Source organism: Cygnus atratus, chromosome 9, assembly GCF_013377495.2.
Source record: "Cygnus atratus isolate AKBS03 ecotype Queensland, Australia chromosome 9, CAtr_DNAZoo_HiC_assembly, whole genome shotgun sequence".
NCBI classification, from domain to species: Eukaryota; Metazoa; Chordata; class Aves; order Anseriformes; family Anatidae; genus Cygnus; species Cygnus atratus.
The window spans coordinates 25,951,064-25,976,455 of NC_066370.1; the positions used below are offsets into that span (position 1 = coordinate 25,951,064).

The following is a 25,392-nucleotide window of genomic DNA, read 5'->3' on the forward strand; positions in this document are numbered from 1 at the left end:
GACGGAGTAGCTGGGGAAGGCAGTGCCACCTCCCACTGACTTCAGTGGGCTTCTCAGGCAGCTCCTCGTCAGGCGCGCGTCTGTCTCAAGCACACCGCACAGTTTCTGAACCCATTTTGGCAGAAACACCTAAGTGTGACGTTACATTTGAACTGAAGGCATCCAAGCACACTCGGTCCATACAGTTTAGATAAATAATAAGGAAATGGCAACATCATGAAGTGTGCGCCCTAAGTGCACGTGCACTACCACCTTGGGCAGAAACAAGACACTTCCTTGAAATCAGTTCTCCAAGCTTTACGTCCCTACCCAAACCGAAGCGACTCCCAGCAACAGTCAGGTCATTCCAGCACGGACGTACAAATCCCATAGCCCCATCCTTTGTTGCTTTAGATCAGAGTAATGCTATTTTCGAGTCAGAAAGTTATACTGCAAATTCCGTAAACTCCCTTTTCCTTAAAGAAAATATGGTTACGAATTAGCCGCTATTACTACAACTAAAAGACTTCAAAATAAAGAAACTTGCCTATTGAATTTTTTCTTTTTTTCCTGCTGTTTTTGTGATCTATTGTATGTATCAATCTCCTCCTCAAAACTGGCAGTACTTCACATCATCTGAGAGCATTAAGTGGATGGGTATTAATACCTGAGAATAGGCGAAGGTCAGTGTCTGCCTCTAGACCAGCAAGATGTGCACATTAGCTACTGCCCTGCTCTCTCAGCTTGTCAGCCACAGACACAAAATGGCAGGAAGGACTACTCCGCATTAATCCATTTTGCTATTGATTTATGTACTACGGCGCATTCACGCACCCGTCCACAGCATTAAAATTGCAACTATTGTTCCTGGTAGTAAAACCATACCCATATTATAATTCTTTTACCATAACATTTACATAATATATGGTACAAATAGGCAGTCACGTATTTTCCTGGGAATTACAGGGGAGATTAAACCACGGAATAAGGGCCATTTCCCAAGCCAGTCTAAAAGGAAGCTTGTATCTTTGAAAGCAAAAGTAATCCAGTGATTCACCTTAAAGCTCTGAGAAGTATTTTTCAATTGAAATAACTAAAAGCTCTTTTATTAACCAGAAACGGAACAACCAAAAGTTGTAAGAACCGAAAGCTCTTTCTGTTGCCACAACAACAAAAAACCCGATGCACTTTCCAGAAGTAAAAAAGTTACTTATTAATCAGCCTCTTGCACACTGAAGACGTTCTGTTTGATTAGCTGCAAACGGCCACACGCCAAGGGCTGTGGGGACCAGCGGGATGCCCTACGCGGACGGAGCGGGGGCTCCTGCACGCCTGGGGGCTGCCCTGGGGCAGAAGGGTGACGGGCACGGCTGCCCCGTTTTAAGTGAAAAAAGGTTTCTTCTCTCTCCCCTAGCTCACGCAAGTGCTTGACTTTTTAAACACTTGTTATTCCTCCTGCTTGCTTCAGTGGGACGGGGACGGAGGTGCCTGCCGGTTACACAACCGGTGTTGACAAGAAGGTGCAGCAAGCAGCATTTTGGGGCGTTCTCCTCAAGAGCATGGCCGCGTCACAAGCCTCGGGACAGAACTCCCGCAGCTGAGGCTCAGAACCGGGAGGTATTTGTAACAGTGGTGAAAAGCGTGATCACACACCGCTGAGAAACCCTTCCACACCGGCAGGGACCTGCAACAACACAGGGGTACACACACGCGTTTCGTACGAGACACACGTAAATACGGGACGTGCTTACTAACGTCACCCCCAGTAACTCCTGCAGAAATAAAGCCGTGTCCGTGACTCAGCAGGGGAAGCGGCCGCTGCCTCTAACACCCGACTCAGCCGGTGCCGGTGCTCTCAGGGAGGACAAGCGACCTGGAGGCGTTCTCGCTGCGAGATGCGGCAGGCACCCGGCCTCGAGGCCTCTCTAGCTACTTCAGTGCAAAGGAGAACGTGTTGGCACCTCACTGCGGCCACGGTTCTAACCCAAAGCTGCACGTTACCCCGGGAAGGCTCCCAGTCCCAGCACCAAACACGCACCGTTCGTCACCGCCCTTCCCACGGCTGCGCAGGGCAGCTTCCTCCCGCCGCAGGACGGCCGCCTGCCAGCACCGGGCACGGCGGGGCCGCCGGCCCGGTGAGCGCCCGGGGGACACGGCGCACAGGCTGAGTGCTGCCGTGGCCGTTTTACCGCTAGGAGCCTTGCCTTCAGCCGGCGAGCCTCCCTGCTCAGCCCTGCTCCCCTGCCCACCCTTCCCTCGCGGTGCCTGCCGGTCACCGACGCCAGGTGTCACACGCCCTGCCCCTGTGCACCGTCATCGCTTTGTCACGGGACTAGCGACGAATTCGGAGCCTGGATGCAACCTTCAAACCCTTGCACACGCCAGATTAATTAGCGAGATCAAATCTGAACTCAATTACCAGGCATGGAGAATGCCGCTCGTGCCACCTCCCCGCAGCGCCGTGCCGCTGCTCCCCGCTCCAGGTCGCACCGCGGCTCCGCCTGCGCCCCGCGGAGAACGGGGCACGGCCGAGAGCTCCGCACGCCCGTCCCACCAGCCGAGTGCCTGCCGCGTGCCCGTCCGTGCGCCCCCCCAGGGCGTCCAAGGGCCCCAGCGCCATGCCCGGCCTCGCCGCGCGTCCGGCTCGAGGGCAAACAGAGCGGGACGTGCGTACAGATAACGAGGAACGCGCCACAGGCGGTTCTGCTTTCGGCAGCGACCTACGCTCCGATCCCGACAGCCTGGGCACTTTTACCGAGCAGCGGGGAGCGGCCGCGGGGCTGTGACAGCCGCGTGCCTCCGCCACAACACGGGATGACGACAGGGGGGCCGCGACGGCCCGGCCGCTGCTCTGGCGCAGGCCGAACGCGGGCAGCGCTGGCCAGGGCGGCGCGCAGCCTGTGCGGGGGCGCCCTCCGGGAGGCCCCAGCACCCCAAGGGACGCGGCCCCAGCCCCGGCCCCGGCCCAGCCCCTCCACGCGCCCGGAGGCAGGGCAGCCTGCAGCAGCCCGCGCGGTGCGAGCGCGGCTCGCAGGGTGGCGGCGGTGCTGGGGCTGCTCCCGCGCCCGCTGCGAGGTCAGAGGGGGCGCCGGCAGCGCTCCAGCTCACAGCTGTCCCTGTCCCGAAGAAACCCCGACCAAAAAGCAGAAAGTACTCTATTTTGAGTACGGTCTGGCCTTACATTTAATTCGTAGCGGGCATACTCTTCTAGCATAGCAAAAACTTACACAACTTACCAGAAAATACAGTGAAACTCAAATAACGTGTGTGTGTTACCTACCTAAACATCTAAATGCTACGCTTCGCCACCACCCGGGGTACCTGTGATAATTCTCGTGTGTTAATGCGAGAGCAAAATGGATTTGTGTACACAGCAAAACCAAGTTTGGCAGAAACTTTCCTTGACTGAGCAAAAGATCCCTACGAACACCGTGCCCAGGAGCACAGAACGCTCGTTGATGAGATCCATTGCAACACGTGAGCAATCTCAGGCAAGCTAAATAAACGTGCGCCTTCAGATACCAAGTTAAAGCTCCGAATTAGTCAACGGCAGCCAAAAGGAATAATAAGAACTGTGTGACTACGCTTCGTTCTGGGAAAGAAGTGCAATGTCTCTAAGGCCACCTGCTTGAAGACGGCCAAGTCCTGCGCCAAGCGCTCACCGCCCCCGGAGCTCGGCCCGTCCCCTCCCCGCAGGGGTCGCTGCGGCCAGGGGCACGCGGCGTGGCGCAGGGCCCGCTGCCCCCGCGGCTGGCACGGCGCTGAGCGAGCCCTCGGCCTGCGGGGGAGAAAACACCCGGTGATCCCTCACTGAAGCCCGCGAGCCCTCCGGCCACGTTCCAACTGATGTTCTTCGCGCTGCGTGGCGATTTTAGAGGCTTGCATAATACCCCGAACATCCATCGTAACTGTCTGCCTCCACTATTTTTATCAGCTTTCCCCTCGTATTTCCCACGTGGAAGATTCCTCTCTGCCCTCTGCTCAACGTCTCAGTTTACCTCCTCTTTCAGTAACACCTGTGCAAGCTACCGAAATCGAACAACGCGGTGAGGCGCCTTTAAAAAAGCTCAAAAAGATTACTGTTTTCCTCCGATTCTCACTCTTACCTCTAAAAACTCATTTAAAAATAGTGAGTACGAAAGTTAAAAATCCTAGTCGTAAAAAAGACAGAATATTTGAAGAGAGCTTCTGAAAAGATTTAAGGAAAACAAAGTAATTTCTACACTTACTGTGACAAAAGACAGAATGCTTACAAGCTGTAGAAAACAAAACAAAAAAACCCAAAGCAATAATTCTGTCAGTCATGCAGAAAAATGAGTGAAAAAAGTGCAAATTATGGCACTGGAGATGCCACCATTAGCTGCATTTAATTAGAAGAAAGGAGCAGAGCTGTGCCTACTTTCCACAAAAAAACACATCATAAAAATTAATTTATGGAATATATTGGCACAAATAAATACAGGGGCTCAATAAAATGCTGATAAGCAGCAAGATATTTTTCCAGGGTCGTTCTTCTAAGCAGTTGGCACAGCTAAGCCATAAAAGCAGGTGTCTGCACCCCCAGAAGAACATTTTTAACTGCTACACATCACAAGCTGAGGAGCACATAATTGCATTATTAATGTCACTGATTCACTACCTTTTCTTTTTCACTGCTTGGGAACAAGTCTCAAAGTCATTTTAAGTTCTGCCTACGTACCGAGTACTGAAGGGTTCCCACATAAAACCGCATATAGAAAGGATTGCACTTAAAAACAAAGGCAAATACCCAAGACAAAAACGCCGTTCAGGCACTAACGAAGCTTCCAAACACGGGAAGAAGCATTTTTTTGTTTGGATTTTTTTTGTCCAGTTTCTGAGAGTCACAGAAAAAAGCCTACCGGTTTATTTCTCCTAAGCGAGCCAGGCCGTGTTTATCGGCCCGTGGGGCTGGCAGGACCTCCCCTCCACAGAACGCAGACGGCACAGCAGCGCCGCAGCAGCGAGCGCGTCTCGTCGGGGCGCAGCACGGAAGGAAGGGCACGCGCTGCTGGGGGCCGCCTCTGTGCGGGCGAAACCGGGCAAACGCCTGAATCCCAGCTCTCGGGCACGTGCGCTCACACGCACAGACGCGTGGTGCATTTGGGGGGTACGATGCTTGTTTGGTCGGGTTTCTTTGGTTTTGGTTTGTTTTCTTTTTCTCCAGTGAATCCAGGCCTAACCACGGCTGCCTTCAGCTTGGCAACCTGCTTGGAAAACCTGACAAATGCGCCCGGTCCGTCGAGCTTCCACAGCCTGACAGACTCCTCGGTACGCACGGGTAAAGAGGGACTTACGGGCTCGAGACCTCGGATATACCTACACCCCATTACCGCAGCAAGCGCTGTTTTCCCCGCCAGCAACTGCCCCCGGCGGCGGAAGCCCACCTCGGGCGAGGAGCCCTGCTCCCAGGCACTGCCCCGGGCCCACCGCGGGTCTGGGCTGCGGGCTTCCAGGGTGCGAGGGCGAGCTGCGGCCGCCCTGCCTTTTTTAGAAGGAACGATTCCCATTAACTTCTCTGGAAGGAGGACTGGGCCCGGAGCCCAAAGCTGGACTGGGTTCCCAAGCCCTTACTCAGCCTCCCGAGCCAGGCCGGCTCTGGCGGCAGGCAGCAGCAGCACAGCGCGGCGCGGAGACACAGCGCAGCCCCAGCCACCAGACGTGCAGACGGGGCTGCAGCGGCCCCGGCCCCGCTCCTGCCGCTGCCGCTGGCCCTGCCGGCACGGCACAGCACGGCACGGCACGGCACGGCATGGCACGGCACAGCATGGCACGGCACAGCACGGCACGCTGACGGGGGCTGCGCAGGGAGCGGCGCCGTGCTTCACGCGTGCGGTGCCCAACAGCGGGCACGCGCTGCTCGAGCGCTGCTGTGCCTCAGCGTGCGGTGGATGCAGAGCGAACGCACGTGCCATCGCGCTCCTCAGGCAAGCGTGAGCTTCCACCCCAGTCAGGAAGTGTTATTTACAGTGTCTGCAACATTTTATTTCTCCTTCCAAAAAATACCTGCTCTAAGTTCAACCTCAAGGCCTGTTTTGCTTTGCCAGATGATCCGTGACTGTCTCATGACTTATTACATTGTTATCATCACTAAGCTTAATAAACAGCGCTGCTAAGTCTGTTAATCTTCTAAAACACCAAGTCTGAAACCGTAGAAACAAAACATCTTACTACGAGATACATAAAATGTGGTACAGTGAGATAAGGGAAAATTCAGTGTGCGCTCTTCTTTTTTTTACGCAACTGCAAGCAGGACGGAGGCACTTTCTGTAAGAACCAGCCCCGAATGTAATATTAATGACAACTGTTTAAGTGGAAAAAAAAATTCCTTTTATGACAAGTACGTAACTGAAAAAAAACTTCCTTTTACAACAAAAGCCTCTCCCGGAGGCAGGCAGTAAGGTGTGCTTCCAGCAGAAAAACCCAGACTATATTCTGAAATTTCATCTGCCACCTGTAAATTCAAAGAACCGATAAAGCGAGGCAAACCCAGCTGGGCTGGCTGCGGGAAATCTCACTCCTCAAAACGCCAAGTGACACGCAATTCAGACTTTAAGCTGTCCAGTGCTTATTTCTTTTTGCTGTCCTCAAGTTCGCTCTGACGCAGCCACCAATGCGTACAGCGCGCACGTTTACGCCCCGAAGTGACAACAGCGCTTGGCGTACACGCCACGGCGCCATGCTGGGTGCAGCGGCGCGCTTGCCGCGGTGCCCGCGGGCTGCCCGGGGCCAGCTGGCGCCCGTCCGCCTCCGGCTCCTCCCCGCGGCAGCAGCGGCTCCGGCTGGCCCCGCACCGCGCCGTGCCACGCCTGGCGCTGGCGTACACCTGGCTCACTGAAAGGAGAGCACGGCTGCGGAAAGCTCACGTGGGTCTGGTTTACTCTGTCCTGGCTTCCTCGGATTTTCTGTGCAATCTGTAGATTCCAACGCAAGTTAACTCGGAGCGCACTCCTTCGCGTCCTAGTGACGTAAGTATGTCTTTAGCTCATAGGCTGCTGCCGTTGCTTCTGGTGAATAGCAGATAGCAATCGTCCATCGAAAACCCAAGCTGCATGTAGTGAATACACGGTTAGGCCTTAGCAAGAGCTAAGGGGTCAGATCTACCGCAGCCTTTTTCTCCTTTAGGCTACGTTAAGAAGAGAGCTCTCCCAGATACCTAGAAACAGGCATTTCAGAAGGTAATAGGCTTCTGTAACATACACGCTTCATTTGAAACATGGGCAGTTTCACTGGGTAGAGCTGACAGCATGCAGACCTTTTCAAAAATAATTGATACCAGAGGAAAAGCGATTCTCCTGATCCAGAGCTGGACTTCACTCTGAGGTCAGCACACACCAAGCCCCACGCAGCCATCAAACAGCCCGACGGGCACGGCCAACCTCACGTCCGCTGACCTGTACCGGCTCGGGTGGTGGCCACCGGGGGCTGAGGAAGAAGTTTCAGGTCAGCCTCCGAGGCAGAGGAGTTACTGCTGCCTCCGAGCGGAGCACGGCAACGTGCGACAGGAGTTACTCCTGGGTAACGGGAGCTGCCGCTGGCTTTGCTCTCCAGGGGAAGCCGGGACAGAGGCGAGCACACGGCACCAACCGCCGCAGGTGGGATGGGATGGGATGGGATGGGATGGGATGGGATGGGATGGGGCGACGCTGCTCACTCACTTCAACGCCCGGCCAGGAACTAAGCCCCATCACGAACCACCGTATGCACACCCCTCTCCTTCCAACTTTTTGTATTGAAGGTGCATTTCGTTGTCTGGGGATGTACTCAAGTTTCACCACAACTGTGGTACAGTTTTAATGGTCCTTTTCTCTTTCCTTGCAAATCGCTCCAAACTTCCGCTGACAGGATGGGAATTGCAATCGCACACACTCGCGGCAGAGCAGGCTCCAAATGTCACCGAGGACAGCAACGAAAAAGCACTCACATGTTTATCCTTTTGGTAAATAATTATGGGCTCATAGGAAGGAAATGTTGTTTACTTTGCTGCGTTACTTGGGAAACTGAGTTTACAATATGTAATTGTTAATAAAAAATCTGGGGCAACTGCTCTGAGCCCCAAGAAGCACAAGCAGTGGAGGCTGCCGTGTCCGCCGGCAGGGAACAGCCACGGAGCCGCGCGGAGCCGACGGGGGACGCTGCGCAGCGAGGAGCCACCAAACCTGGGGCAGGCGTCCCTGCCAGACCTCTCCCCTGCGGCCGCTAGCGTACAAACCCACTCATCGAAGCCCCGGACCCACACGCTGCAGGGATCCGGGCCCTCGTGTGCGGCCTGTGCGCGGCGTGGCTGTGCCGCGAGGTGCTCCAGACCCACACCATCGCCAACAGCTGGCCACCGACATGAGCGTCCTTCCACGCTCGCACTGGAAAACCCTCATAAAAATATACAAAACACAGCCACAGTAAAACTTCTTCTTGACAGCAGTGGCAAGGTTTTGTTGATAAATGCTCATAATTACAGAAGTCATCCTCAGCGTGGGTAAAAAAAAATAAACAAAACTGACAACAAAAGGGAACAACTTTGTATGCAGCTTTATCTTAATGAGCTGATCTTTGTTAACAGCAAAATTACCTTTTCATGGCATTTGCATTTAAAATGTGCATAACGCAAAGGAAAACACCTATTATGCCTTTGAAGGTAATGAACTGTTACTGGAAGGTGTCTGACATAACCCAATGTGTGCCACTTCCTTGGTGTGGGCTCTGGTAGAAAAACGACGGCCACAGTTCATACGCACAGTTCCCAAGCAGCAATCACCCACCGTTCCGGGCATCAGGAGGTGCTAAGGCTCATCCTCCTAATTACAGGCATCCCTGTGCTGCTGCCACCTCCGCACTCACTCTGAGGAAGCAGAATGAAACAAGTCCTTGAAGGAAACAAAAATAGAGAGGATGCAGTGAGGTAGCGCGGCGCAGCTTGGCCGCTATACAAAGGCCACAGGGCGGTACGGCTGTCGGCCCTCTAACAGTCCTCGCAGGACGGGCTGCAGTGCACTGCGTTACCGACTCTTCAACAGCAGCCCCCTGCTTGTGAAATCAGGCAGGCAGCACTTGCAGCGCTCCTCTCACACGCAAACGGGCCAGGCCCCAGAACCCTCCGTACAAGACGGGTTTTATAAGAAAGCAACAAGGGTACAGGCTGCTTTCAAACGTGCGTCAACGTGGGATATTTGTCACGGAGGGGCTAAAAAACGTTGGCTTATTCAGTCCTTGGCTCACCACAGGAAGCAGAATAAAGTTAAACTCAGGAATTATTACTAAGTATTACTAGTAAATGATAAACAGCATCTCCGACTTCAGGAAGTGACCGAGGACTAGAATCCACGAGGCGGAACAACGCGAGGGAAGCTAACCTTTCTCCAAAACTGAAAACGAAAGCCTACACCTCAGGCTGAAGCGGCTCCTTTCAGGCTTACTCTTGACTATTTGTTTAAACTTTCCAAAGCGGGATGAATCAACATCAGCTCCAGTGTAAAGAAAGTCAGCAAATCCCCCTGAGATTTTTCCATGGAGTCCCAAGCCCGCAGGCATGGACACGCCACCCCCGCGCAGCCCCAAAGAGGCGGCGTGACCCGGCGCTGCTCCTCGCCCCGGGCCAGCCCGTAGAGGTGCCCTGGCACGACCGCCCGGCCACGGCGCCCTGCTGCCTTCCCGTTCAAGCACCGTGCTCAGAACTAGGTTTTTGGGACCTCCTGCGTCCGACCGCCAGGCGCTGGGCTGAAGGCCCCCATCCCAGCACCGCACACCGCGACTCAGGAGGAGGGCGCCCCTTGGCCACGTCTGCCCGCAGGAGAAGCGGAGCACGCAGCCTGTCCCGCAGCCAGGCAATCGCATGCCAGGGAAACGTAAAGGTAAAACTCCCTGCTTCCACCAACCGAGCTGATTTGCTGATACTCCTTAAGGGAGATACTACCTGTTAGTACCTCCGTCAATTTACCAGACTGAACAACCAGACTCTTTCTGCCACGAGGGTGAAGCAGGGCGGTCGATCTGCCTAGCAGGCTACGAAGCGCAGCGTGTCACCAGGCGCACCTGAACTCCCCTTTTCTCATGTTCGCAATAGAGATTTCAAACCGGAAAAAAGAAACACAAAGCTTGTGCCTATCCAGCACGCGGCTCAGCTGCACTTCACAACTCTTCTAAGAAAATGAACTTAAAGGAGGATTTGCTGGGTAAATGAAAAGAAATTACTAAGCGCCGCTGTTCCCACCGCAGGGAAACGCCAGCGTTGTGAAGTGGATGTATGGAAGCGGTATCCTCGGTGGCAGCTGATGGGAGCTTTTACAGGACGGCTTCTGCACTGTTTTGCGACTCGAGTGAATTACAAATTACTCAGTTTTACCCATTCATTCATCTGCCTCATAGTACAACTAAGCATCCTTGGACTCAGATCCTCTGCTGCCAATCAAAACAAAGCGAATGAGACAACAAATAAGCCCTGTGACTTTCTCTCTCACGTATCGGACTAAGAAATCTGTTGCCTGTGCATCTTCTCTCAGTACCCAAGTAAACAACAATTGCACGATCCTGTGCTTTCGGTTGTCATGTAAGCTAGGCAGACTCCACAACTACCATAAACTCATACATACAACATAACAGGATAGTATGTTTTCAACATCGAGTCTAGAGACTAACTGCCTATAAAGCTTGACTGTTCAATCGCCATCGCGTTTTTTATTTAAACACCTTTTATTCACACTCAGCCTAACGAGGCAGTTCTGCAGCTCCAAAGCCTGCCCTTCAAACCCAGGAAAGCCCCACTTCGTTTTACAGCGTCTAGCCGACACCTGACCTGACACGAGCTGAGGAAAGCTGCGACAGAGGCCTCAGGAAGCGCAAGCTGCAGGAGCACGCGCTCCAGGCGGGGCGCTCAGCTCGGCGCTCAGCACCCCCCGGACCAGCGGTCCCAGCCTGCGGCAGGCTGGCGGCAGCGCCCGCAGCCGGACCCGCGCCTCCCTGCCAGGAGGGCAGCCCGGTGCCGCCGGGTTCAGCACCGCGTTCCAACCTCCAAGCGCCGGGGGTTCGACGCCGATTTTGGCGACGCCAGGAGCGCAGCTCCTCTCCTATCTGCCGGGCGCTGCCCGCATGGCCGCGGGGCCGGGCTGGGGAGGCCCAGCGCTCCTGCCTCTGCCTGCTCCTCTCGTTAACCCCTCCGCGGGTAATTACGCGTTATGCAACTCAGCTCCTTGTCACTCTGGAAGGCACTGTAATTTCACTGGGCTCCTCTTCCCCGTAGCACTAGAGAAGACGGAGCCCGGTTCCTCACCGTGTCGCTGCTCCTCGTTTCCGTGCCTCTCCCCTGTCACCTCTCCTCTCTCCACCTGCTCCCGCAGCTTCGCTTTCTGCACTGCTCTGTTTGCCACCCGCGCCCTTCTGCCGCTGCCCTGCGTCCTGTGGCACACTAAAAACACCCCCCCGACGGAAGGCGGGCAGGGCTCGCAGCTTTCCCGACCCAGCGTTTCACACCGACCACGTCCCCGCGCTCCCCTCCCGCACCAGGCGGGCACCGTGACAGGCTGAGCCGCGGGCGGCCACCGGGCGCTGCGTGAAGTTCGGCATTCCTGAACTTTCCGCCCCAAAGGAATACTGGCAATAATAATAACAACAGGCCGACGAGGAGGAGGAGGCCGCCAGGGAAGGGCGGCCGCGGCGCCCCGCTGCCCCGGCCCGCCCAGCCCCAGCCCCAGCCGCAGCCCGCCGCCACCCGCACCCCGGGGCCGCCCTCAGCCCCCCCCGGCCCCCGGGGGCTCCTGCCCCGGCCCCGCGCCCCCGCCGAGCAGCGCGGGCCCGGCCCGGGCCGCCTCCCCTGGCGGGCCGCCGCTGCGGGCCTGGCCGGGCCGAGCCGAGCCGAGCCGTGCCCGCGGCCGTGCCCGTGCCCGCCCCGCGCTCACCTCTGTCATGCCGGCGGCCCGGCGCGGCGCGGCGCGTTGGGCGGCGGCGCGGCCGAGTCACGGCAGCATGGTGGCGGCGGCGGCGGCAGCGGCCCGGGCTCCCCGCGCCGGCCCCGGCCCCGGCCCCAGCGCCCGGCTTCCGCCGCCGCCCCCCCGCCCGCCCGGAAGCGCGGCCCCGGCCCCGCGGGGTCCCCGGGCCCCTCCGCAGCCCGCCCCGGCCCCTCACCTAAGCCGCCCGCGGCCCCCGGGAGCCGGGCGAGGCGACGGCGCGGACGAGGTAACCGGCGGCGGCGGCGCGGGCCCCCCCTGGGCGGGGAGCGGCCTGCCTCATCCTCCCCGCGCCGGAGCGCCCCGGCGGCTCATGAGTCACGGTGCGGAGCCGCCGAGCACACGTGCGCGGCCCCGCGCGGCCGCCCCCGGCTTCGGGAGGGGAGGAAGCGGGGGGGGGGGCCGGGAAACGGCCCCGCCGCGCGGCCTCCGCGCTCCTCCGGGCCGCTCCGGCACCGCCGCCCGGCCTCTCGGGGCTCCCCCCGCGCTCACCCGCCTCCCCTCGGCCCCCTCCGCGCCAGTACCGCGCCCGGGCCCTGCCCCGCCGGCCCGGGGGCTGCGGCCTGCACGGGGCAGCCGCTGCGGGGCCGAGCGCAGCCCCCGGACAGCGCCCTACAGCCAGCGCCCTACAGCCAGCACCCCCCAGCCAGCGCCCCCCAGACAGCACCCCCCAGACAGCGCCCTACAGCCAGCGCCCTACAGCCAGCACCCCCCAGCCAGCGCCCCCCAGACAGCACCCCCCAGACAGCGCCCTACAGCCAGCGCCCTACAGCCAGCGCCCCCCCAGACAGCACCCTACAGCCAGCGCCCTACAGACAGCACCCCCCCAGACAGCGCCCTACAGCCAGCGCCCTACAGACAGCACCCCCCCAGACAGCGCCCTACAGCCAGCGCCCTACAGCCAGCGCCCTACAGACAGCACCCCCCAGCCAGCGCCCCCCAGACAGCACCCCCCAGACAGCGCCCTACAGCCAGCGCCCTACAGACAGCACCCCCCCAGACAGCGCCCTACAGCCAGCGCCCTACAGACAGCACCCCCCCAGACAGCGCCCTACAGCCAGCGCCCTACAGCCAGCGCCCTACAGACAGCACCCCCCCGGACAGCGCCCTACAGCCAGCGCCCTACAGCCAGCGCCCTACAGCCAGCGCCCTACAGACAGCGCCCTACAGACAGCGCCCTACAGACAGCACCCCCCAGACAGCGCCCTACAGCCAGCACCCTACAGCCAGCGCCCTACAGCCAGCACCCCCCCAGACAGCGCCCTACAGCCAGCACCCCCCCAGACAGCGCCCTACAGCCAGCGCCCTACAGCCAGCGCCCTACAGCCAGCACCCCCCCAGACAGCGCCCTACAGCCAGCGCCCTACAGCCAGCACCCCCCCAGACAGCGCCCTACAGCCAGCGCCCTACAGCCAGCGCCCTACAGCCAGCACCCCCCCAGACAGCACCCCCCAGACAGCACCCCCCTGGACAGCACCCTACAGCCAGCACCCCCCAGACAGCGCCCTACAGCCAGCACCCCCCCAGACAGCGCCCTACAGCCAGCGCCCTACAGACAGCACCCCCCTGGACAGCACCCTACAGCCAGCACCCCCCAGACAGTGCCCTACAGCCAGCGCCCTACAGCCAGCACCCTACAGCCAGCGCCCTACAGACAGCACCCCCCAGACAGCGCCCTACAGCCAGCGCCCTACAGCCAGCGCCCTACAGCCAGCACCCCCCAGACAGCGCCCTACAGCCAGCACCCTACATCCAGCACCCTACAGCCAGCGCCCTACAGCCAGCGCCCCCCCAGACAGCGCCCTACAGACAGCACCCCCCCAGACAGCGCCCTACAGCCAGCGCCCTACAGCCAGCGCCCTACAGCCAGCACCCCCCAGACAGCGCCCTACAGCCAGCACCCTACATCCAGCACCCTACAGCCAGCGCCCTACAGCCAGCGCCCTACAGCCAGCGCCCTACAGCCAGCACCCCCCCAGACAGCGCCCTACAGACAGCACCCCCCCAGACAGCGCCCTACAGCCAGCACCCTACAGCCAGCGCCCTACAGACAGCACCCCCCCAGACAGCACCCCCCAGACAGCACCCCCCAGACAGCACCCCCCCAGACAGCACCCTACAGCCAGCACCCCCCAGACAGCGCCCTACAGCCAGCACCCTACAGCCAGCACCCCCCCAGACAGCGCCCTACAGCCAGCACCCTACAGCCAGCGCCCTACAGCCAGCGCCCTACAGACAGCGCCCTACAGACAGCGCCCTACAGACAGCGCCCTACAGACAGCACCCCCCAGACAGCACCCCCCAGACAGCACCCCCCTGGACAGCACCCTACAGCCAGCGCCCTACAGCCAGCACCCCCCCAGACAGCACCCCCCAGACAGCACCCCCCCAGACAGCACCCTACAGCCAGCACCCCCCAGACAGCGCCCTACAGCCAGCACCCTACAGCCAGCACCCCCCCAGACAGCGCCCTACAGCCAGCACCCTACAGACAGCGCCCTACAGCCAGCGCCCTACAGCCAGCACCCCCCAGACAGCACCCCCCTGGACAGCACCCTACAGCCAGCGCCCTACAGCCAGCGCCCCCCCAGACAGCACCCTACAGCCAGCGCCCTACAGCCAGCGCCCTACAGACAGCGCCCTACAGACAGCGCCCCCCAGACAGCACCCCCCTGGACAGCACCCTACAGCCAGCGCCCTACAGCCAGCACCCCCCCAGACAGCACCCCCCCAGACAGCACCCCCCAGACAGCATCCCCCCGGACAGCACCCTATATCCAGCACCCCGCAGCCAGCACCCCGCACAGGGGCTGCAGCTCAGCGAGGGGCAGGCGATCCGGTCGGCTCATTTACAGCTCTAATTAAAACATTGCCTGAAATTGCACGGAGCGTTCACTAGAGGAACCCCGGCACCCACCAGGACGAGCTGGTGGCCCGGCTCGTGCTGTGCCGAGAGCAGGTGGCCAGCACCCGCAGGGTCCTGCGCTGAGCCTCCACACCGAGCAGCCCCCTTCCCTCCAGGAGCTCGGCCAGGAGCCCGTCCTGCCCGGGCACGCGTCGGACGGAGGGGCAGGAGGACGCTGTCAGCAGCGTGGTTGTGCTCTGACAGGAGCCGCTGCAGCAGCACTGTTCAGCTGCCGCGCCCGGCCTGACACCAGGGCCTGCAGGCCACCGGCCCCCCCCGGGGTCCTTCGGCCAGAGCCACAACCCCGCTGGCCTGCGCCCTGGTGCCCGCCCGCAGAGGACGCAGCAGCTGCGCCTCATCTCTAAAAGCTCATCGTGTTTCTGCAGCAGAGGCCCGGCAGCGCTATTTACCAGAAAGGTGAGCTGCAATAACGTAGATTAGATTAGTCAGGCATAAATGGGCCCCTTCCCGGGGTGCAGATGCCCGTGCACAGAGGGAGCTCAACGGCAGCAGGTCGCACTGAGCTGGGGGGACGCGCGGGGCCGGCCCCTCCAACTACAGCCTGTGGGCACGCAGAGAGCAGGACGGTAGGAAGAACTGGGAATGTTCTGGCAGAGCCAGGACTGAAAGGAAACATGGCAACAATCTTCCAAGATTTAAAGAGGGTATAAAGAGCAGGGCGTAATCGTCTCTGCATTTATGGCGGGGAGGACAAGAAGATGGGCTTAAACTGCAGTGAGAGAGATTCAGGCCGGACCTGGATAAAAAAGACGATTGCCAAGGATACTAAATCAAGGCTAGACACTCAGCTGGATGAGTGACTTGGGTACCTGCATCCTGCCTTGGGGCAGGGGAGTGGATTAAGTGACCTTTTGTGGTCCCTCTCCCAGCCCTTTCTGCCTGTAACCTCACTGAGGCTTCCTCCTTTGGATCCCCACTTCTCCTACAATGTGCAGTCTGTTCCATCCCCAAGGCTTACTGTTTACCTTTTATGTTTTTATTTCACTTTTTTTTTTGACAGTTCCCATTAAATATTCCCATGCCTTTGAGAAACATGTTTTTTTAAGTTCTCTACCGTATAGTTTGCTATATTAATAAAATCAATGGCAGAATTCTCTTTGTCTTTTGATATCAAAGCACCAATCACGCCTGAGCCGAACTCATGCCAAAACCCTATGAATGTTTGCACTGATTCCAGCAGACGGTTTGCTTAGCTTCGTGTTTTAAAATACTGTACTCTGTGAAACACTGGAACATTGATAAGACCGAGTATATTTGAATGGATACAAACATGCATTCTCAAAAACCTCGCTTTCAGTTATTGTTTCCTCCCTCAGACTTTCTGGTTTCTTCCACGGCGAAGAATTCAGACCGTGTCACCTTACGGCTAGTGCTGCAGCAGTTCCTGTACCTCCCAGGCCCCTGGCGATGTAGCCGCAGGCCGCTTCGAGCACAGCCCCGGCCGCCCGGCAGAAACCAGGGTTACAGCAGGAAGTTTCCACAGAGGCTGCGACTGCCTTTAGATTTAGAAAGCGTCGCAGATAGTCACCGCTCCGCTTCCATGGAGCTTTCTCTTCTGAAAATTAATTCATCAAAGAAACGGACACTTGTGGTAAAGAAGTCCCGTTCTGCTGCCAGCGTGATTCAGACCACGCCAAGAACCACGGCGATGTCCACGGGGAGGCACGCCTTTCTCACGGCCCTAACTGCTACGCACCGGTCCCTCGCCCACGGGGAGTGCGGCGCCGCAGGTGCTCAGCGATGGAGTTGGCCACGTCCACGGGCCACGCGAGGAGCTCGGTTCCACGTGCTACAGGAACTAAAACACAAAAGCTATAGAAGGGCCTCGTGTCATGAAGTTTTCGGGTTTGGTCTGAAACTGCTGCTACCTCCCCGCCACCTCCGGTCGCTGCTCCATCCCAGTGCGGGCGCTTCCCGGCGGGGCTGTGCTGACACCGCCGTGCACGTGCGGGTTGGGATTGCATGTTCGCACATCTCTTCCTGCCTGCCTTCTTTTGGCGTGGAAAAAACAGAGTGAATGCCAGGTGCTCCTAGGTGACTTTATTCTGAATTCTGATCCCTTCTACTACTGTTTCAAATGTTACTACACCATGCCGGATGCTTTTGACTTGAAGCAAACGGTTGCCAGAGCAACACGCTGCGGCTGGGTGCTGCCACAAGTAGCGACGCTGCAGCGGTGCCTGCTGCTAAAAAATAAGCACAAGTGCTCGCTCCCCCCCCCGACAGCCTCCCATTTTCAGACCTGGTTGAATTTCAGCCTGTCCTCGTTTCCCCAGACCGGGATTCCCGGCCAACTTATTTTCTTTAAGCCGTGAGACTGGTGTTCATTCGCAGTCAAAATGAATAGCAAACTACACGGAAACTACAAGGGAAATCAACATTAGAGAAAACAGTGAAAGAGACAAAGGGTTTATCTCAGGTGTCAGGCATGGAGGTTTCTCCTGTCAAATATCTCCATCAGCAGACACCTTGTTTCAACTTTTTTTTCCTACCAAACACACCGGGGTTTGTAGGTCTGCTAGAGCTTCCTCTTCCTATGTTCTCCCTCTCATCCTTGTCTTTTTCCCCCTAAATTGTGCACTTTGTGTTTATAATTCTGAGCGTCACTTGCTATCCATACTCAGTTGTTCCAGTATATGTTTATTTTTACCTTATGAATGAAAAAAAAAGTACTAAAGTAACATATCTATTGCAACTGAATGCTATTTTTGGTCATTTATTGATACTGAGTTTCTGTTGGCTTCTGAAATTTCAAGTGATTGCTCAGAATTACATCTTTCATATCCTTTAATCTTAAACAGAATAAACCAAATCACTTTGCTCTTTGCTTCGAAATTTATCAGGCTTGGGGACTACAGGAACCTGAATTTGCCTTTTCCCCCCCTTGGTACTCAGGGCTGAACTAAGCAAAGTTATGTTTTGTGAAATGAGCTGATAGCGTGCTTTTCAGCTTTAATGAATAATTCCTTCGCTTTGGGAGAGAAACGGTAACTTCTCCAGAGATCTGAACTCAGCTGTTTCCTTAAAGCTTTTTCTTCTATTGTATACTCTGGTATTAATATAATTAACTTTTCATTTTGTGTGCTCTAATCACACCCCACAACAGACCATGCAGCACTACTAAACCCTCTGTGAAAAATGGGATGACTCCAACGTCCCTCCTTCGAAGCTGCCCGGACAGAGCAGCTTTGGGGAAGCATCCCGGAGTACTGAATGTACAGGGAAGCAAAGGCACTTTGTTGGAAGGGAGAGTTTTTTGCTATTTCTGTTATTTACCTTTTACTTTTACTTATAAAAACTGAAAACACGTAAAGAAATATCTTTCTCCTTTTAGGAAAGTATGCCATGAACTTACATTTGTGTTTCAAAGAACCTTAATCTAGATCGGTAAAAATGTTGTGATAATTGGTATCCCATCTTATTTTCACATTTGCCTGACTTAGATCGCTTTGCCTGTCATTACATAAAGCAAGGGCACAGATGCACCGCTCAGATAACTGCAGCATTGACTGCACACGCCTTGGCAGTGTCTGGGAATGAATATTATAATGGATCATTTGTTGCTCTTCCTGTTTCTGTTCTATCACAAAGGAATACGTGAGTCTGTTTCCTCTTCACATGCTTACATCAGTACACTGGGCATTTACAAAGCAGTTGTTCCGGTCACAAAGTTTTCTGCACAAACTCTTTGTTGCCCAGATGTCCCCCAAATAACTGCAGTAGACCAGCATCTGTACGAATGATCTTTTTCGCACACAGAGCTAGCTTTAAAAATCGACCAGTGACTACAACGTGCCTCCTCGCGCAGGACCAGTAGCAGTAGCAAAGTGGGTGCGTGGCCACCGAGATGCTCGCAGCCCCGGCAGCTGGCACGGCTGCTGCAGAGCCCCCACTTTCCCTACCCAGTGCCCCCTCCTCCCCGCAGCTTTAAAGGTCCTTGCTCCAGAGCTGTTATTTGGTTGCATTGGCACTTCAGATTTACTTAATTTCATTTTCCTGTCATTTTCCCATTTTCCCGTAAGCACGCGCTGACCTGGCTGCCCGTGACCTGCAGCCGCCCGAGCCAGTCCTGCCCCGCTGGGGACCTGCCACTGCTGGATGTGTCCCTGTGCTGGCTTGTGCTGGGCCTCAAAACACTCCTTCAACAAGATAGAGGTCTAGTTTGCTTTATCATTGGTTTGGTGCCTAATTCATATGTGATGTGGTTTCTTGCTATATCCTACAACTCGTGTATTCTATTTTATATAGGTTTCATAGGTTTCAGCAGATTAAACTGTGGAGTACTACCTTGAGATATCAAGCACAAGCTCTGCAGTAACAAGATGTCCAGGCAGGACACGGTAAAGAGGAAATCATAAGGAAATCTCAGATTCAGCGGTCTCCCAGATTATCATCTGGGATACCACACAGAACAATGGACTAATTATCTTCCCAGCAGAGATAAAGAAATATTTCATTGTATGCTCCAGCTTCATGTGTCATTCAAAGAAAAAACTATAAATTAGGAGATGAGGGAAAAAAAGAAGTATATTGTGTACACAGAAAGTATTCTGAAAAACATTTTATGCTGTAGAGTCACTATGTGTTATTACAACTGGAGCAAAAAAGAGGAACCCCTTACTGGCTGAGCTGACACAGACCTCTCAGCAGCGAAGTAAAATTCTGACCTCTGAAAGTTGTGAAACGGTTGCCTGCCCTTCCCTCTGGAAACCGCGCTGCTGCTGTCCAAGCCAGAAAGGCTGCAGTGCTAAGAATTAAGTTCAGACTGGCAGAAGCACTACAAGTCCAGCATTGCAACACCCACATTTCCTGGGTGTTATAAATGAGGATGGTTACTGGCATCTTCACAGCTATGCCTACAGCAGAATATAAGCACTTCCCACTTCCAGGACCTATTTCAGAATGACCCAAAGGGAAAAGTTTAAAGGGAAAACTTTTGAGCGATAGTTTACCTTGCAACAGCCATGCCACTAGGGACATAGGATGAAAATATATTTAAACTTTCTCTTTGTAATTGCAAATTTCTTATTCTGAGGGATTATTTAAGCCCGTAGAATACAGTAACTCAGATGAAGGAAGCCTTACAGACCATTTCTAGCCATCCCGCAGAGAGCAGTTTCTCAAGACATCCTGTACGGGCAGGAAGACGCAGCCAGCGATGCACGACGCGCGCCTGTTGAAGCGCCCGCGCAGCAGCAGCTTTTTGGTCCCTGCACCGCCGGAGCAGCCATCTTAGCCCGTGGCTCCCTGCAGGGCCCTGGGGGCGCCCGGACCTGGGTCCGAGCCCGCTCCAGCTGCAGCTCACGGCCACCAGGCGCCGGAGCCGGCCAGCAGGCTCACAGCACACTGAGCCCTACCTCCTGTCGGAGAAGGACTGGGAAACAACAGGAATCTTTTGCCAAAGAAGTTACAGAAAAGAAAACAGCAGTTAAGAGCATGATTTGATTCAGAACTAGCTGAACAGCTCCCAGGATTTCAGGCAGGTGTGCAATGATACGTCCATCTCCTCGCCCATTTACCAAGGCCAGCAACACCAATGGGTGAGCAATGAGCACAGAAAGTTTTGTTCAACCTCACAGACGCTTCCCGCTGTACAGCTGAAAGCAAGGCTTTTCTCCTTAATATTTATCATAACGCATCACTGAAAGGACAAATAAATTAAAACACCCTGAGCGCCCTTAGGAGCCTTCCTCAGGGTCCAGGCAGTACCCAGGCAGCACCAGGTTGCTGCTCGCTGCAGAGCTACTGCCAGGCTCGCACCTGGGGGACTGCAGCGTGCTCTCACTTCTCTCTGTTACAAAAACAAAAATCGCAGTGCCAATCAATCAAGCTTGAAATACGCCTTGTGGTTTCAGTTTATCGCACCAAATGGCTGGAGTACAATAGTTACAAAATAAACATCGGGCTCTAATTTTCCAGTTCTTTGCTGGCCATTATAAAAGGTAGATATACAAGTTACTTCAAATGTAGATTGAACATGATTGTGGCTCTCGAGAAGCTATTCAGGTCCTTATGTTGTTTGTTCAGCACTCATGAAACTTACATTCTCCAAAAGGGTCTGACATTAAATTTCAGTATTGCCAGTAAAGAAAGTAATTCTTACATCTCTTTTAACAGAGTGCAAATTCTTTAGTAAAGAACTTCCACTTCTGCTTTACAGCAACATGGAGGCAATCGATCTCACACTACAGTATTAAGAGAGGGTTGTGTTTTTTCTTGTTTTAGTGATATTATCTGCATGTACATTTTAGTAAAGACAATATACATATTTCACACTCGGCACTTCCACTGCACGGTACTTTTTTTTTCAAGCTTTGTGCCAATATTAAGTGATAATATTTTATTAAAAGTAATAAAATATTTCATTAAAAATAATAAAATATTTAGACAAATCTCTACAAGTCTACAAGTGTATAAATGAGCAAACTCCACCCTGCTAATTTCACAGCAAATAATTATGATATATGCTCTGCCCTCCGCATTCTCTGTGAAGATAATTTCTTCAACGCCTTTTAACCAGTGACAGGGGCCCCCTCCCATTTACTGCGACCTCTGAGATGAGAAGCGCAGGCACTTGGCCCAGGTGGGCTCTGGCCTGGATCCAACAATGTTTTATCACAGAGAACTGGCGGGACATGCACCGGCAGCAACGCATTTCATACCACGAGGGGGGTTAGCGCCATTTTAGTTTATAACAGGTTCCACAAGCCACCCGCTGCAACCAAGGCCACGGCAGCTGCAGGTCCTCGGTTCTGGCCGCCCGGGGAGGATGGGTGCCGGGGGCCAGCACCTTGCTTGGACCAGCCGGGTGCTGCTGCTACGTGGCTGAGGCAGCGCTGTTACAGGCACAAGCCCCTGACCACGTCCCGGCTCTGCTAACCGTGCGGAATGAGCCGCTGTGAAGAAACTGACCGGGCTCTCTACAGCACACGAAAATCTGTCTCAACTTTTCCAGAGAAGCAAACCTCAGATGAGACGAACTGACAAAACATCAACAAACAGAACACGAGAAAAGATGGCGAGGCTCCCCCTGCACCGTGGCCGTGTGCGTGGGGCCAGGCGTGCCACTCGTGTGCCCGCCACACGTCCCGCCTCGTGCAGAGCCCGCAAGGAAGGGTCTGCTTGGTAAACAGCTTGGGAGTCCAACCCTAGGGGACTGCCACTGCTTCAGTGATCCTAGTAACTGCAGAGTTTTTTAGGTAAACTTTGAGGAGCAAAATTTTTAAGTTTAGAGGTTTTTTTAGCACACTGTTTATATCTTCCCCAACTTATTTCGTAAAGTATGTGCAATAAGATGTAGGCACAATAAAATTCTTTAGCTTTCTAAATGACTTACCATAACCTCCTAAACCATCGTGTATCATTCTGCCGTGAGTTTGCAAGGGCTACAGAGCGGGACAAAAAGCGCAGCTCTTACCTGCCTCGCCTCCTGCGTGGCTTTCGTCTGAGCACGGCTCCAGCGCTGCGGCGGCGCAGCCACCGCCTCCTCCGCGCCGGGCCCGGCGGCGCTGGGCTAATTACAACATGCTCTCTTTGCAACAGCGGGACAGTGGCCTAGCTAGAGGGGAAACGGTGAAAGGCCAAAATAATCGTGCCTTCCGAACCCTATGGGTCTGAGAACGTGAAATAGGCTATTCTCGGTAGCATTCAGCAGTAACCATGGTGACGGGCTGCGGTTTGCATATATATTTTCTTAAAGAAGCAAAAATTACTGTCAGCTAATAAAAAAAAAATGTTAGGGGAAGTGCTTTTGCATTGCAGTCACGTCCCTGATGACAGAGGCCGCTGCAGCGTGCGTGGCTCGCGCCACGGGCAAGGCTCTTGCCTGCTGGGCATGGCCGCGTGTTTTAAAACCCCCAATGGCAAGTGCCGCAGCCCGGCCTGCTAATCTGGCGCTGGCACCTGGTGCTGGGGACAGGCGCTGGCCGACCGACAAGGCAGCACCCGGGGGTGGGCAAGGGCTGCGGGCGGTGGCCCCGCCACACCAGCCGCGCTCCCTTCCTGCGCCGGGCCCTGCGAGCCACAGATAACGGCTGCCACGCCGGCACCGGCCTGCTCTGCTGCTGCACAGCCCTCAGCACAGCCGGCGAACCCCGGTTGTTTCTGCGGCAGGCACCTCAGCCCCAGACTGCTGTGCCGGCAGCCGGTGCGGAAGGAGAACGTGCCGAGGGCCACAGAACCTACTGGAAGCACCTGCTCGTTGCTCAGCCCCAAGGCAGACATTACCCGCGGCTCGCAGCTGCACCTGCCCCTGTCACACCGCCGGGCAGGGCCGCGGGGCCAGGAATGGCCGCCCACACCAGGGTGGCACCGGGCCGGGGCACAGGGTGCCAGGGGCAGCGTCTGAGAGGAAGCAGCGCGGGCACGGCTGTGGCAGAAACGCTGTGTGGCTTCCGCTGTGCTTTTTTAAGCCATTTTCCGCATGCAGGCCAAGAGGGCTGCGTGCTCGTGGGGTATGGCGAGCAGGGCCTCGGCTCGCCGCACTGCCTGCCCTGGCGGCTGCGTCCCTGCCGTGGCCGTGCTCGCGGCCTGCCTGGCTGAGGGCAGCGGGGAAGGCTCTGCCAAAGAGTGCATCACGGACAGCATCTCTCAGGCATCCATTGTCAGGAAATAAGGTGCAGCTTTCAGAGCAGATATAAATAGTCTGCTTAGCACAACACATTTACTGGACCGTGGCTACATCCGTTTCACAGGTGGAGGGACCTAACCACTATTCCTACAGGATGAAGCACAAAACAAAACAAACAAAAACAAACAAACAAAACATTTTTTAGGGAGCAGGATGTTCCAAGTTCAATACTTCAGCACTGTATACAACAAACATGTTCCACCTTCATACCTGGAAGTTAGGGGATGATTTACAAAATACTGTCATTTCATTACATTTAAAAACATCTAATTTCCACATTAGAAACACAAGCAAAACCTATTAATTAAATATACCTTCATGTGGACAATCTTAGGAATTGTTTTCCTAGTGATTTGCAAGGAGGTATTTTGTGGGGCAGCTTTAGTTTAATGGCACGTTTCAGGAAACATACCCTCTTGTGCTACACTGAGTGTTATCAGGCACTCCCCTCGGCCAACAAGCTCTACTTCTGTTAAAAAGTGATTTAATGAAGTTGCCAAAACCTTTGCGTGGATGCTATTAAATTGTGCTAAGATTACTTAAGCTGAGGTACACAACTGAGTGAGATGCAGATGCTGTTAGCTGCAGCAGTTCACTAACTGTTCATGGGCAAGTTCTTAGTCCACAGCAACTGCTGTGTAGGACACATTTAATCTTTAAGTGTTAATTGCTCTTAAATATATTAAATTAAAATACTTACACTATTTAAGAAAATCCCTACCACAGACATAGAATCATAGTATCATAGACTCATAGGTTTGGAAAAGACCTCTAAGATCATCTAGTCCAACCTTTAACCTAGTACAGACAAGTTCACCACTAAACCGTGCTACTGAGTTCTACATCCACACGTTTCTTGAAGACTTCCAGGGATGGTGACTCAACCACTTCCCTGGGCAGCCTATTCCAATGCTGCACAATCCTTTCAGTAAAGAAATTTCTCCTAACATCCAACATTGCGTAAAATAAGCTGTGAATTGTTAGGTGATGTATTAATACAGCTCACTTGTTTGGGAGGACAGCGCAGGCCCACAAAATTCACATGTTCCTAGGTTTTCAGATTGAAAATGTTATGGAAATGTACACTGCATAGGTTATAACTTACCTTTAAAAATTACTGGTGTAAAAATGCAAGACATTAAACACAACTGCAGGAACAGGGCTGAGGGGAAGAGGCACCACTAGAGGAGGCAGGTGAGAGAAATGCTGTCTGTACCACAACCTGTAGCTGATGGAGGTAAATAGCTCTTGTATTCTGACCCACTAATCTCATCTAATCATGCAGCTCAGCATTAAAAAGATGTGGCTGAGTGCTCCGTCTCTTGCCCTTCAGAGTGCTGCCAGCTGTCACACCGCTTTTAGCGAGACAATGTTATCTACTTCACATTACCACTCCACAGGGCAAGGGTTTTTAATTCATGCAACACCTTCCGACCTGGTGCTCACAGGTGCCATGCAGAGCACACCTCCCTCCACACCTTTGTGCAAGGGTGCACGAGGAGGGGGACATGCTGTGTGCCTGGGTACAGACACACTTGGGACACGCACCTACGAATGCTATGATGCTTGATGTTAACACAAGACAGCAGCATGTGCCATCTCTGCACATGCATTTAGCAGCAAAGTCCTCCTCACAAGATAAAAGTCTAATAAATATTATTACTAAGTAACTTCGCTTGAGCCACCAGACTAGTTAAGCAATCAAGAAATTTGAAAATGGCCTGGGGTGCCTGAATGATTTTATGCATTTTTTCACCAACATGAGGCTTTTTAATAAAAGACCGATCCCATCAAAAATCTTGTTTCTCTTCTCTGTTTGCAAGTGTTGCAGTTACCCCAAGTCTACCGGGTTCATGTAATATAAAGGTATATTCTTTGTTATTAGATGTTCTGGGAGGTATACA

At 54.8% G+C, this 25,392-nt stretch overlaps 1 protein-coding gene and 1 long non-coding RNA gene across 8 annotated transcripts in view; one reads left to right on the forward strand and one right to left on the reverse strand.

The window, feature by feature from the left end:
- The window catches only part of MBNL1 (muscleblind like splicing regulator 1), an 83,457-nt gene extending 61,094 nt beyond the window's left edge, over positions 1–22,363 (reverse strand). For 2 of the 7 annotated variants that reach the window (XM_035566500.2, XM_035566498.2), the window contains exon 1: positions 12,112–12,265. Coding sequence is in view for 3 of the 7 variants with exons in the window: in XM_050712578.1 (XP_050568535.1) it covers positions 11,886–11,894 (9 nt within the window). In the remaining 4 variants the exon portion in view is untranslated. Of the gene's footprint in view, positions 1–11,885; positions 12,020–12,111; positions 12,269–22,195 lie in introns of those variants that run through there. The other 5 variants (XM_050712582.1, XM_050712579.1, XM_035566495.2 and 2 more) reach the window with 5 other exon arrangements.
- LOC118258005 (uncharacterized) lies at positions 11,051–20,897 on the forward strand. Its single transcript, XR_004781760.2, has 3 exons — positions 11,051–11,152; positions 18,882–19,014; positions 19,108–20,897. It is a non-coding gene; the product is annotated as an uncharacterized LOC118258005 (long non-coding RNA).
- Positions 22,364–25,392: the final 3,029 nt, after the last annotated feature.